This window comes from Mixophyes fleayi, chromosome 11, assembly GCF_038048845.1.
Source record: "Mixophyes fleayi isolate aMixFle1 chromosome 11, aMixFle1.hap1, whole genome shotgun sequence".
In the NCBI taxonomy this organism is placed as follows: domain Eukaryota; kingdom Metazoa; phylum Chordata; class Amphibia; order Anura; family Limnodynastidae; genus Mixophyes; species Mixophyes fleayi.
Genome location: NC_134412.1, coordinates 18,694,658 through 18,710,149, shown reverse-complemented (window position 1 = coordinate 18,710,149; position 15,492 = coordinate 18,694,658). Strand labels below are relative to the sequence as shown.

Genomic DNA, 15,492 nt, shown 5'->3' with positions numbered 1-15,492 from the left:
CTGTAGCTAGACTATTGTAATTCAGCTCACAAAACAACTGTTTTTATTTCCTGTAGGTTATAGAGACACGTTTACTGTTGAATAATTCAGTTTATTCCAGTTGAATCAAAATTTTTAGTATAAGTGTATTCTAAAAATTGTAAATATTTATGTTCATATCACTAGATTTTATTTTTTCATTAAATTGTTGTGTTTTTTTTCACTGTTCCTTCAAATATTCATATTTTATTTCTTCTTTTTGTACAGCGAGTATGGTGGCCCCAAGTACTGCACCTGCCCAAGGTAACTACAATTCTCCTATAGGAGAGTGAGGGTCTGTGTACACATTATAACCATTCAGAGGATGTGTAAGGGTTTTAACTCTCACTAGAGTCACTTCGACCTGGTTCAAAGTTTGATCAAATTATGTTTGCAGTGTTATCTAAATAGACCCCCGATTCAATTTTGAAATTTGTGTTTTGATGTTCTCCATTGGCCTTACAATTAGTATTTTTAAATTCCATTTAAACAATATTTTATATTATATAAAAAAAGTATGGTAATCTGTTTTATTGAAACTGATTTTGAAGTTCGAATTTCAAGGATTGCTCTTCACAATTTAAACACATTATGTATCAATTTAAGCATGTTCAAACTGCTATGGACATATACAAATGACGAGTTTTTATACGACTTGATGAACTGGTTCAAGAAACAAGTCACAGCCCATTTTTTCCACTAAATCCCTTTACTGGAAGCTCTCTGTTTCTCCACTGAAGACCTCACAACACACTCTGTTCCTATCAGTTTATTTCCTGCTTGACATCACTCCTCCGTCCTCATTTCAACTCGTTCTGCTCCTATTCTGTTACCCATGTGTCTGATGTGATCATATTGTCTCTCGTAGAGCAAAGTGGTGGAAGCAGCACAGCCGTTATTGCCGTCGTCGTGTGTGTCCTACTCCTACTTCTGGTGGTCGCTCTTTTCTATTTCCTGCAGAAGAAAGGAAAGTTGGCATGTGGACGATCCGAGAAACAGCCTTTGTAAGTCAATTGTTCGGGTCGTACTGTGTAAATAAGAATGTGGGATGGAATGGAAACGTGAAGAGAGCATTGTACGTGCTCACGCGTTTTATCCATCTGTGATATGTTGTCTTGCTGGGCTGCTTATGATATGGGGACACAAGGCTACTCGATTATGTTACCTGTCCTTCTCTGTTGATCACTAAGAGAATCACTATTTCGCTAATTGACTTAAAATGTTGACTAGAGTTTGGTCGCAACAGGCTGCATTTCCGGTCTGTCCAATATTTGAAGACAGACTGACCAATAGAGGCATTGTGGTCACCTTGATGATCTGTAGCAGACTATTTTTGAAGCAGTGATGTGGTTTGTCTCCCGGTGAATGGAGGGCAAGGAAATTTCTTTTGGTGCCTCTACAGCCTCCCGGGAGAATGAGCCCTCAAAGAGGGTTGATGGGATGAAAGTGGAGGGACTGGAAGCTGGGATAAAGTCAAATTGAGGGGGATGAATGAGATGGGAGAGGTTGCACTTATATAGAGGATCATTGATCTCCGATCATAACAAAATTGTGCAGGCTGACCTGTGATCTACGAGATATAAAATTGAGCATAACAGAAGAGCGGAGGTCAGAAGTAAATATGGTGGTAAGACAAGAAGATGTCTATTCTTTTATGATTTCCATCCCAGCCTCTCAACTATTTTCTCCACTGCTATCTCTGATCACACAGCACATTTTCCCCATATCTCCCCATAATCTCATTGTACTTTCATTATAAATGGCTAACTGCCAGACTAATCTTCAGTATTCATCCGTTCAGTATCCTGTTCGCTCAGATGAGAAGCCTCTCCCTCTGATTAAGATCTCGTAGAGCCACAATATAATAATAGAACTGGCTGGACAGACTTGAGCCGTGCTGTCGATAGCAAAGGGCGAGCGTATAAAGACATACTGATGGGCCAGGATGCGTTACAAATGCATAATAAAACAGTTTAATATTGCTCTCAGGAGAGCTAAGGAAAAGCTTCAGGGGCTGGTAAATGAGGTGACTACCTTGGAACAGAGTATATTAAGGTTCTAGGTAGTCTACTTTCTAAAGGTCCCGCTTGTGAGATTTATTTCAGGGGAGAATGTAGAATGATTACTGACTCCGGTGTAAATAGATTACTTCAACTGTGTGTGATGAAGGCCTGGCCTGGCTGGAGTACTTTAGGACTGGCATTGAAAGGCCTTGTTATAGTGGAACCGGATTACTTGGAAAGCCTTGCATTCCATAAATGCCAGTGTTCATAATTGGCAGCTGACCATGGGATTCTGTCCGTCTGCCACTCGGCAGCTGTGCGCGGCGTCTTCTGGCCAGGGGAACCGCCAAGGGCTCGTTTTTATCATCAGCTGTTTATATCATCATCATGTAAATGTTGTAATAATCCTCATCTGTGTGACATCTTTTTCCTGTCCATACGTGACATTTGAGGCGTACATTGCTCCGTTTCCAGCACATGTTACTTGTACAAGCTGTGCATGTGAGTGCCAATTAGCCATGCCAATATTTTACACAGGTCCCTCGGCTTACTTGCATATTTTATGGTACAAACGGCAAAAAAAATTGTGAGATACAGTTTAGAAAATACTGTCCTTGTTCGTGCCTAATTCCACTTTGTTTTTTTTTATTTTTTTATACATTTCTAAGTACTCAAGCAAAAGGCACCAGGTCATTGCCGGTGGTAGAAATGTTTGGCAGTGGTAATAGGCCACTGAGCCGAGTCTCCGTTCCCCCCCCCCCCCTCCCCGGGCTAAAATTTCTCACCTAGTGTACAGAACCTATAATGTATAGGGTGGGGGTCTCTGTGTAATATGTGGGGCTTTGTAAACTGTGTGGGCTTATTTTTGCAGACCACAGCAGGACACATTGTATGCAGGTGTGGTGTTTAGTAGTATTATTGTAGAACTGAGGAAATTCTGGTTGCCATGGTGACTGACAACTCTACCTGTGGAGTATATCCACTCTTATGCTCTCCAATCTCCGATACACCAGCTGGAAACCATGTAGAAAATCTATAACGGTGTTATCAAAGCATCAAAGACGTTCTCCTACACGGACATATCAGACTAGTATATTGTATGGGGACACAGGCTAATATGTAATATGTGGATAAACAGGGCTGGGAGGGTATAATTTGGCACATTGCTGGTAGATTAGTTGTGCAGCACGATATGTAAGGATATATTGTTAGTGTAGTACTTGGCCACACCACCAAATGAATTTTAGAATGCACATCAGATTTGTCATCACTCTTGCACTTGTCCAATTGCCAGCCATGAGTCAGGGGCTTGGTAGGGTGCCGCTTAGAGGGCTTGGTTCCCATATGTGACAACATTCCGCAAATTATGGGCATATATCTCACCCAGTCGTTCCCTCGATCCACGCAAACCAAATGCCATTTCAGGCGTGACCCTTTTATCTCTGCTGCCAGATATCATAAATGTCCTGCAAAAATTGGGCAAGTGTGGATTCTTGTGTGTGTATAAAGTAGAGATTCACTCATACTTTAAGTATAAACTCAAAGGCAGTATCTAGCAGGTTTTTTTTTTTTGCTGGCCCCCCTGTGGCAGTACTCAGCCTCAGGTTAGGTCATAGGCTGACTCACTGAGGCATTCTGCAGAGCAGGGACCACATCTCTCAGCTCCGCATACCTCTGCAGCTGCTTGTGGTTAGTCCCATGCTGTAGGGAGGGGAGGGGAGAAATGTACCATTGCCTGAGACGGGGGGGAGGAGGAGAGGGCTGAGTAAATTGGGAAATGGCGATGTACAGAAAAGAATGGTGATACAGCAGCAACACCAAACCTTAAAACCCGCATAATCTGCTCTCTGCTAGTAGTTGCCGGAGCAGTTACTGGTCAGAGAGGAAATTGCTCCTTAGCAAAGCAGCTGCCTAGCAGGATAAAATGTGAGGTGATTTAAATATTGAGTTATTGTAATAATTGTATCTTTCCCTGTCTAGCTTGGTCTCCTGAGTCTGGCTGTTTTTGCTTGCTTTCAGCAGTATCTTACTTGCTACATTTCAAATTTAGTAATGTAAATATTATTTAAAGGTACATAGCATTGTAACCCATACCAACCATTTAGAGTATTGCTCTATTTAATCTGACCAATAGACTGATAAAAACAAATCTGATTGGTTGTAATGGGTTACTCGACCTTCCGCCTTTGTTCCGCGCTTGTACTCCCAATAGGTTTCATCCCTGTAGTAGAACGAGCCACTCTGAGCCACCCAACGATTGTTGATTTTGCACAATAAACAAAGGAAGAAGTGAATCATATAAAGGATGTATTTTCCCATAGAAAAAGCTTCCTGTTCTAAATGAAGTTTAGTTAATTCATTCTGATGAATCACAGGACAGTTAAGATGTGGCGTATCCTCGCCTTTATGTGACATTCCCTGGCACATCTATTAAAAACAGCCACAATTCCAGAGGGCTTTTTTTGGTTTAGAGATGATAAAAGAAGCATAATTAATTATTGGGTGTGCACATATCATACATATTATATTACAATCCAGAACATGGCAAGTTGGTGTGTTCCACTTTCTGGATTCATCGCCTTTAATAACATCCAGAATAATGAAGATGTGGTAACATTAACACTGCGAATCCTGCTACTGTGCTTTACAGAGTCCTCTTATCATGCCAAATTATTTTTATTATTATAATTATTAATAATAATAATAATAATAATAATAACATTTATGTATATAGTGCAAGCATTCAACACCAGGGAAATAGATTTACTAAAGCTTTTAAAAAGGAAAAGTGGAGGTGTTCCCCATAGCAACCAATCAGATTCTAGCTATTGTTTATCTCAGTAATGGACAACAGACAGCCCTAGGGCCTCACCCTGACCTCCGAGCCTTTACCGGGGCCGGATTAACCCGAGGTCTAACTGGGCTATAGCCCAGGGGCCTCGGGCATCCAGGGGGCCCTTCAAACTCCTCAGCAGCATTATTGATCGGTCAGGGGCGGGAGCGCCCCCGGCCCGATCAATGCAGCTGAGTACTGTCAGTGCAGTCCTCCGTCCCGGCGCGCTGTAGTCTGCTTACTGAGGATATCTCGCGAGAGTTCATGAACTCTCGCGAGATCTCCTCAGTAAGGAGCTTACAGCGCGCCGGGATGGAGGACTGCACTGACAGGTAAGTGCTTGGGGGGGTCCTCGCGGGGGGGCGGCGGACGGCTCACATTGGGGGCCTCGCGGGGAATGGAGGGCCCCTTAGCCCAGGGGCCTCCATTCCCTTAATCCGGCCCTGGCCTTCACCTGCAGCTCCCAGCTCTTTCCTGCCTTGTTATCAGATGTGTGTATTATAGCTTGTAACACTTGTTTAAAATGCCCTCTGATATGTGATTACAGATAGTTGTCTTTCTTTGATTAAATGTTTTATTTTATTTACGAAGACTAAGGGTAATTTGCGTCTTTTGAAGGTTAGAGGGCCTCACCATGAGGTCCTTGAAGTGTATTAGATTGCCTATCACTGATTTATCTAGTACATTGTAGAACATGATGGCTAGAATCTGGTTGCTAGGGGCAACACCTTCTTCCTTCTTCCTTCTTCCTTCTATCTATGCCTAGGTATTAACAAACAGACAAAGAGGTAAGACGCCCCTGCTCACAAGCTTATGTGTGTGTAGTGTGTGTAGACGCTCCTTGACCGGAAACATCACATCAGTGTATAATTTATGTTAATGTAACCAGAAAATAAAATTAGTCAGCGACTAATGTAGACGGCTTGTAAAAGTAATCTTCAGAGATATTGGGGTAATCGTTCTCTAATACTGTAATAATGACTTACCGTATATACTCGAGTATAAGTCGACCCGAATATAAGCCGAGGCACCTAATTTTACCACAAAAAACTGGGAAAACTTATTGACTCGAGTATAAGCCTAGGGTGTAAAATGCAGCAGCTACTGGTAAATTTCATTGTATTTTGTAACGAGGGTGTAGAGTTGTATGTGGACATATGCAATAGATCCCTCCGGACAAGTTTCTAGAATATACAATCATCAAACATAGGAGGAAATAATAGTGTAGTATGTCCAACAAAGATGATTGTCAATCAAGCTTCCAAATAACTCCCGTGCGTGAATAATCTACTGAACACCCGTGTCTTCACTCTGTGTAGAAACCCCATAGGGTATATGCTTACTAAAACGTACATGACAAAACGCCCTTAGCAGGAATGGTAGATGTAGATTCAACTCCCGCCATCATATGGACATTTCCCACTCAAGAAGAAAAGATAAAAAGAGATCTAGCGCATTATCTTTTTAATAAAATATACAAGAGCCGGCAAACATGGGATTCATACCAGATATCAGCGTAAGTAAAGCAAGGTAAGCGTGGACAACCAATCTCCTCCTCACCACAGCCTGTCACGTCTGCACTCGTTAGAATCCTCAGTCCCGGTCTCAAGATGAAAATAATTGTGTGCAATGATGTATTTTTCAGGGGGTGTGGTATTGACTGGAGCCAGGCTGCCCCCCTCTCTCCCTGAATGTCTGTAAGGCTGTCTGTGTAGTTCCGCAGTGGAACGCATGTGCGTTCCACAGACAGGAAGCTCGGCACTTGCATTGCAAGTGCCGAGCTTCCTGTCTGTGGAACGCACATGCGTTCCACTGCGGAACTAACAGCAAGCACCAAACTCTTGTGAGTTGATTTTTTTTTCCACCAAACTCTTCTCAGTTAATATTTTCCTTCTCTTTCTCTTCAGCCCTTAAGCGGGCTGAAGCTATGAAGGCAGGCACCACCCTCCTTACAGCCGTGCATTGGGGTCTTGAAGCATCACTCGAGTATAAGCCGAGGGGGGGCTTTTTCAGCACAAAAAATGTGCTGAAAAACTCGGCTTATACTCGAGTATATACGGTATATAATTGCTTACTGTTAACAAGTTGATTGTTGCCTATTTTACTGCTACATGAACAGTGGAACAAAAAAAATGTAAAAATATAGACCCATTCCCTTATCAACAATATGTAATTGTATCGTGTAGCTTAACTTTTTCCCCCGGTGTGCACAAAATGTAGTTGATTTGCTTACAGGGAGCAGCTGTCTATAACTGTAGTCCTCCATCCAGACAATCTTTACTTCTAAATTGGCGTATGGACTGGTGTATTAGTTGATTTTGAATAAATTAGATTTGCATCCTTGGAAGTGTAAAAAAAAATAGTACAGTTTAGAAAAAAATAGTATAGCTTTTTGGGTAGGGCTGACCCCATCTTTTTCCCTTTTCAAAGCACTTTAAACACTAGGGGCCTGATTCATTATGGAATTTAAATTAAGAAGTTTCTTATTTCAGTCTCCTGGACAAAACCATGTTACAATGTAAGGGGTGAAAATTAGTTTTCTGTTTTGCACATAAGTTAAATACTGATTGTTTTTTCATGTAGCACACAGATATCAACTTTAAATTTCAGTGTACAAATAAGCTATCAAGTATTTGTGTGCTACATGAAAAAACAGTCAGTATTTAACTTATGTGCAAAACAGAATACTAATTTTCACCCCTTGCATTGTGACATGGTTTTGTCCAGGAGACTTAAATAAGAAGTTCCTTAAGTTAAGATCCTTAATGAATCGGGCCCTAGATTTTGAGCCTTTATTCAGCTGGAAGAACCTGGGACGTCCAGGCCGTAACTGTCCTACAGCATCTCAACACTGTCACCCAGCCCTTCATTCTGTCGGCATCATCGATCCGGTAAACACTCCCACCCACCCATCATTGTGTGAACACAACCGGTGCGGTAAGCCATTTCTGCCAAGACTTTCACATTAGGTGCTGAGGCACAGGGTCATTTTTAGGAACAGCCTTATCCTCATAATCGGGGATCTGAGAATGGTCTGAAAAGGAAAAACAGGTTCCATAAATACTAAACCCAAGGTATACATACCCTTTAAATCAAAATCGCTGCGGTAATTATTATCACAGAACTAATTGCGGCATCAGCCCTTTCTGATTTAATGCGGCACTTTACAATGAATTCTGGAAATAATGACCTTGTATTCTGTAAGATTATGTTGGTAATGCTTGTCTTGTTCCCTGGCTGCCACAAACGGAGGAAACGACGCCGTACATAAAGGAAGTTTTAAAATAACTTTTGGCCCGAACGTATCAAGTGTGATTACTTAATAAAAATGGCATGCGTCTCCAACTTCAAAGCGTAAGGGGATGTAGTTTCATTTGCAGCTCTTGCAAGCTTGAAGATCTCCCTACAGAAAGGAATGTGACAACTCCTGATAAGCTCGGAGGCCAGGAGCTATGCATAGAATATTGATGTCATTATACCCTGGCCCTGATATCCAATCCATAGTCTATAGAAAATGTGAAAATAATAATAATTCGACGTGCTGCTTACACACACATCTGGTAAGTGGTTCAGGGAAGAAATCTGATACACACAGATGTAGCAATTTAATTGTTATAATTCAACAGGAATACATTTTCCTTGGTGAGCAGAGCTCTGCAGCTTGGCCGGGCTCCAAACTATTACAGAACAGATCTCTTTTATCCCGGCTACTTCCATAATGGCCGTCCTGTGGTTCTGTTCCAAGAGTGGGGAGAATCCATGTTTTTGTGATACGTGAAGGCAAGGATTTCCAACTCTTAGAAGAGTTGTGTTAGTGGGGAGTCACCAACATTAGGTACCAAATTCAACCTTAAAAGACTGCTAAACCTAGCTAAGGCTAAGTACACACTGAAGAATTTTCAGACCGACTTGTTATCTCAAACGATTGTACCTACGACTGAAAGTCCGATCAGTCAGATGATTCATCCATACACACTGACACGATTTACCTTCAGATCTGTGCTCTTCATCTGGTCCTAAAGCCTTCAGAGAATAACAGCACAATATTCATTCATTATTGTTACATCCGATTTGTTATAGCTATCCACATGTCCTAATGAATTCCGTTAGCTTCTGTGACTCTGAAACAAAACATTCTGTCTCCGAACGAACAAATGAAGTATTCCTTCTACAGCACTCTCTACATTTATTCACCGGGACATTCATCGCTGGCATCGGCTGAAAAGAGCCCGACTCTGTAAACTCTATGGAGATCGTTAGCAAGAGTGCATACACACTACATGATCGGTGATTGGTCGAAAATATTAACCAGTACGACCAACCAAATGAAATGATGATCGACACTTTGGAACGACTTTCGACCATTGTGCCACTATACACACTAACCCGACTTCCGACCGAAAGGTCGTATGTCGGCTGATTTGCCCGATTATTGGACGAAAACGCTCCAGTGTGTAACTAGCCTAACAGTATAAATGGTGCCTTATATAAAAGGCAGACTAATGACACCACCTTTGTTTAGATATTTTATATTGTATTTTCATTGGCTGTTCTATTCAGTCTGTCTGGTTGCATTGTCCTTCAGGAGATAACAGATTGGCGGCTGTGTGACGGAAAAATACATATATGTGTGTATGTGTATATATATATATATATAATTCCCCCTCTTTAGTCTGTCCTCAGGGCTGCTATACTCATTCTCCCGCAATCCCTCTGCTACTTCGTACATCCTAAATCGATGTCCGCATCTTCTATCCTCCAACAGCGACCTACCTCGCTCATCCTCCATATACCTGTTTCCAACTTTAGCCCCAATGCCTTTTGAAGGGGGCGTGGCCAAGTCATATTTGGGTGTCGTCACATCCAGAGACCGATTTAAGGGTTCAGGCCACCCTATGCTAATACGCTTGTGTCGTCCCCTCGTTTTTCACGCCAGGCTAATACATGGTAGATAAAAGCTCGACTTTAATTGTAAATTCGGCTTCCTTCACCCTCCCCATACCGTTGATTAAGTTCCCGAGTTTTCGAAACTCATTGTCTTCAGCCTTTACCATGGGAATACATCAAGATTGAAACTTTAGTATATTTTGTTTCATGGTTTCTTTTTACAACTATTCTCTTATGCTAAAATGTATTTCAGTTTATACCTCTCCCTGTCATAATTTGGCACCCCTAAAAAGTGTGCGCCCCCCCAAAGCATTGCGCTCTAGGCTGCAGACTAGTCGGCCTATTGGATAATCAGGCCTGTGTCACGTCAGAGTTGGCGGGAGTGAGTCTAGCACTTTTGAAAGGATAGACCGGCCCTGACCCCCCCGTCCACTCACCTAAAAACACCCTTAAATTGCCACAGTCACCAGAGGCCTCTGGCTGATTTCTGCAGCAAGACATAATTATCATAGATGGAAAATTCTGACCTGGAGAATTTTGCACTGTATTATACCTACCTGAGTGATGAAGGAATTAACTTCAAAGCCGTTAACAGGTCCTGGTCTGGGGACTGGGATTATCGTGGATTTAAATAATTCAGTACCTGTAACATTAACTTCCCCCCATACTGGGTGCTGTTAATTACTTCCATGCCAAAACCTCTGGTTCAGAAGTTTCCCCCTATGCTGATTTTAATTTTAGAATGCCTGAGGGAAATTACATTAAATCCCTCTCTGATGGGGAACTAATTCCTCCAAACTTTAAATAGCTTTGGTCAAGTTCAAATTTAATCTGTCTACACTATTTTAGAATCCTCGGGAAAAAAAAATCACAATCCTTTAGAGAATACTTTCTGCCTGGGGAAACAGAACTTGGATCTTTACAGAACAAGTTGGCGTTTATTTATTGCATGCTGTCTTCCTTTCTTTATCAGTCGTTTGAGAATGAGGGCTCTATTTAGGGCGAAAAATCTTAGCCCTATCTATCAAGGGGTTATCGCTGGCCATAGTACTGCAAATACTGCATCAGGTACTGAAAACTGCAATTGGACCAAATAATCAAAGTCTAAGGGGTATATTCACTAAACTGCTGGTTTGAAAAAGTGAAGATGTCTATAACAACCAATCAGATTCTAGGGGGGTATTCAGTTGTTAGCGAGTTGTTTTTTTCCCCTGCTGCGTAACAAAAACAAAAATCTCCCGCAGGTTTTTGACGGCAATAGCGTCCGTTTTGAGTTAGCGCAATTCTTGTGCAATTCAATTGAAAAAGAAGGAACGTTGCCCCCGTGCGTTTAAAAATTGTGTTTGTGAGATTTTAGGGGAGTGAAGGGGAGTTTTAATGTGGTCATGTATAACACAAAAAAGAGGAATTGCCTATATTTCTATACATTAGATTGCATTACACATTGTTAATATCTACATTACAGTTCTTTCTTTAGCATATTTTTTTATTGAATTATTTTTACCATACAATCTTATACATGTCAAAACACTTCACTACATTCATATTTGTACCAAAAACATACATAAATATAATTAATTAGTGATTTTATTTTATTTATTTTTTTATTTCATAATTTTTTCACAAGAAAATCAACTTTTACATGTTAGGCATTAGTGATAAACATAAGTTTAACTTTTTTTTCCACATTATTACATGATTTCAAAACGTTTTCTTAGGTTTTTTATTTTTATCACACCCCAAAGAGGTGCGAGATAAAAACAGCATATTGGACTGTTTAACGCGCCGCGTTAAAAAACAATTGAATAGCTTTTAACGCGGCTGCCTCTCGCACACCCTATACTTTCAATAGACCTTCTACTGGAGCGCGAGAGGACCGTTTCATGAAAAAAAAACGTAGCGTTAAAAATGGAATTGAATCGCGGGTAAAGTTAACCTGCTCAAAAATGATTAAAAAAAAACAGCGTTAAAATGACTTAAAAAAAACTCGCTGACAAATGAATACCCCCCCAGCAGTCCTTTTGTAGAATGTACTAAATAAATGACTGAGCTCACCCGCAAACTGTTCTGTCCTATTCAGTGAATTTTTTAAGTCCTTTAACCGTATAAGTAAACCGCGTGGAGCATCCCGTAGTAATGCCGGGCTGCGAAAAATATGCGTTTGGGCCGCTAGTTTGACATTTCCGCACTGGAGTTAGACACCACCATCGTAAAAATAAAATGTGTGGTATGAGATCGGCCACAACCCTCTTCTGTTCTACCCATCTCGGTATAGAAGATAATCACTAAAGAAATACTTTTATTATTTAAAGAAAGCATTTCATTCAACTGGGAATGTGTTAAAACTATTTTTAATTTTTTTATCATTTAAATCTGGGCCTGTGTAGCTTAGCTGCCCTGGCGATATTATAATGATAAATTGCAGCCACAAGTGATTTCGATCGCCACAGATTTATAAATAGGCCTTTGAGAAAGGTTGATTGCCTGCGTAATAAATAGCTTGCACATTGTGTAAGAATTACTAGTAGCTATTTTATATAGGGCAATGTTAGGTTTTAGGTATGGCGTCCCCTTGTCTTAATTTGTACCCCTCAACTGATAATACCATAGTGTGCAACACAGTGGCGGATCCAGGGGGGGGGGCGATTGCTGCCGGCAGCTGCACACTGTGCAGGTCCGTTCAGCAGTGACAATATGCTGCCCGGCTGCTCTGATTGTGTTTTAAACACAATCAGAGCAGCGGGACAGCACACTGAACGGACCTGCACATACTGTGCAGCCGCCGGCAGCCTTAGAACACAGAAAGGGGGCGGGGCCTAAATCCCCCCCCCCCCCCCCCCCCCCCCCCTAAAATCGCCCCGGGTAGGGCAAATGTCTGGGTCCGCCCCTGGTGCAACAGTTAACTGAGTGCAGCAACATTGTTGCAACAAAGTAAAACAAAACTATCAGAAGTTAGACTACCTGACAAAGGGAGGAGGATGACAGCTGTGTATATTAACCATTTCAAATGTCTTGAGACAGGACAGATGAAGTTTTTAACCAGGAAGATAGCTTAGATAGATGCTTATTTTTCCAAGAGGCGGGAGCAGAAAAATGAGTGATCATTTGGAAATCTTCTTATCCGTTAACGAATATGGATTTGGTAGACGGTAAGGGTTTATCTGGTTGTTTATCTCTCGTTTATCTAGTAGACTATTTGAATAATGATATGGTAGATGGTTTATGAGCCATTTATTTCTGGGCCTGTTTATCCATGTGGCGCACATATAGGTGGACAATCACATTCTGCTCTTTGGGAGTACCCTCTGCCTACTTTACAGGGGCAAACGCAGGATTTGCAGAGGGGGATTTCCACACCATGCCGCCAGTGGGCATGACCAGCGTGCATGGGGGCGTAGCTATAATTTTAGACAGTTCTTGGCTGCTCTCCAACTCTTCCTATCCCCATAATATACTTGGACAATGCTGCATGCACTACTGTTAGGTGTACACAGCTCTCCCTTTTCAAGCAGAGCTGTGTGAAGCGGGAGCAGAGTCCAGCCACCTCAATTATACAGTGCCCCAGGCGTGGATGGGGGGTTTCCAGGCACTAGGAACCCCCCCCCCCCCTCGGTTTGCCTATGAGTTAGAGAGGTGTATGATGGAAAGTGTAATAGTATTTCAAAGTGCAGTCTACTAACGCTTTTAGGACCTCCCTGAAATACTGCTTGTTTAAGCCTGATTTATGGCGTATATGGATCCTGAGAGAGGGGATGTTGGGACTGTCTTTTGCCTGTGCCCTTAAAGTGAGGTGTGTAAGTATCCCTGAGCCACATGTAGTTAGGAATGCCCTGATCCACCTAAGTCCTTCTATATGCAGGGCCTGATGAAGGGTCCCGGCCGCTCTAGGCTGTTACAGCCGTAGCCCCCCAAAATAAAAATAAGACCGCTTAATTTAGGAAATTTATTAAAATCGTATGAAATTTAGTAACCCTGATGAATACAAAAAAACATTCCTGTAATTACAATGGTTGACATAATTCCACATTTAGGCAATTATTTGCCAAGGTAACTAATTAAAGCAACATACCCACATAGAAGATTTATTTGGTTTTCTTTAATCTATTAGTCATTTATTTCTTAACTATGCTCCTACATATCATTGTTTCCTTTTCAAAAGCTCTCTGGTTGGCAAGCAAAAAAATGGCTGCCAGACAGTCAGTCATGTGGTGGCAGAGGGGGAGAGGGAGGATGTCAGTGTTGACAGAGGGGTGTTTCTTTCCTCACTACATCATGTGCTATGTGACTGTGGTTGCCATGGTAGTCTAGGATCATAAATAATTAATAGCAGCCTGAAGAAATACATTAAGGGAAAATGGTAAATACCAACATTCTTCTTACAGCCTGCACAGGGATTTATGTTTTAAAAAAACACCTGATTTTTCCTATCAGGGGATCTCTGCTTTAAGAAGGGAACTGTTTTCCTTTTTCTTAAAATGTTAAGATTACTTAAAGGTGTTTTCCACTATAATGGAATTTATTTTATTGTTTTGTACATGGCCCCCTGCACATTATACTGCAATCATTGCTTTATAACGTTCCTCTGTGTTTTTCATGCAAGACTTTAATAATGGAATCGTGACAGACAGTAAAATGTTCAGTAAAAGTTGGAGGAAGTGATGTGATTTAAATCATGACATTAATGTCATTTAAGGTGAAAAAAACCTTTAGAGAGGAACTCCTCCCTCGGACCCATTGTCTTTCAGGCAGATTTGTTTCCATTAGATCTGTTGTATAGATTTAATTGTACCTAATTCTTATCTGCTGTGGTAGTTGAGGACAACGGACATAAACATGGAAGATAAAAAATGACTGAAGTCAACGGGCCCCTTATATTTGCCAAATCTATTATTTTAAGAGCACGTTTACTTCATTCTCCACTCCGTAAAAGATTCCAGGAGATGACTAATTTTCTTTTTGTTCCAGTGTTTGAAAAGAGATTCCCCAAACGCGTCGGCTCTCTGCTTCCTCAAAGAGTTCAGTAGTGTCAAATAGTGTTTGTTTGTCTTTTTTTTTTAAACATCCTTTCAGGAAACTCAGAATCTTGAGCTGTGGTCCAGCATGCAGCCATTAAAGGGGAAGTAAAGCCACTATTTGAAATGAATAAATTAAAGGCTGTGTATTACTGAGCTAAATAATATAGTGAAAACAAGTGTTTACAATTAGCTTAATATATTCACACGTTCTCTCGCTCCACTGCAGAAGGCTGCCATGTTAGGATTGAGGAGATTCTCTAACTAAACTAACACAGAGTGACTGACAGCTGGGCGGACTTGCTTTGCAGAAACGAACAGTGTGGATTGGTTAGTTTATACACAGGGGCGGGGTCAGTGGTGCCACAGCCACTCAGTGGTAAATTTATCAAGCTGCTGGTTTGAAAGAGTGGAGACGTTGCCTATAGCAACCAATCAGATTCTAGTTAACATTTATTTAGTACATTCTACAAAATGACAGCTAGAATCTGATTGGTTGCTATGGGCAGCATCTCCACTCTTTCAAACCCGCAGCTTGATACATTTACCCCTCAGTCTCTGCTTTTTGACCTATGTAAGGTCCCATGAAGACGCCGTCCTAAAGATGTAGAGGATTGTTAGCTGCCTGTAGGGAAGTGGGGAATACATCAAAAATATTATTTTGTGCATTTAACTCCATGGATCATATATGAAAATTTAAATTACGATTTTGGTTATCCTTCAAGCTGATCTTTAATAG

At 41.3% G+C, this 15,492-nt stretch overlaps 1 protein-coding gene across 1 annotated transcript in view; it reads left to right on the top strand.

Moving 5' to 3' along the window:
* The window catches only part of BCAM (basal cell adhesion molecule (Lutheran blood group)), a 43,934-nt gene that overhangs the window by 26,457 nt on the left and 1,985 nt on the right, over positions 1–15,492 (top strand). Inside the window, exons 13-14 of the mRNA XM_075191191.1 lie at positions 247–282; positions 887–1,022. Coding sequence (XP_075047292.1) covers positions 247–282; positions 887–1,022 — 172 coding nt within the window. The remainder of the gene's footprint in view (positions 1–246; positions 283–886; positions 1,023–15,492) is intronic.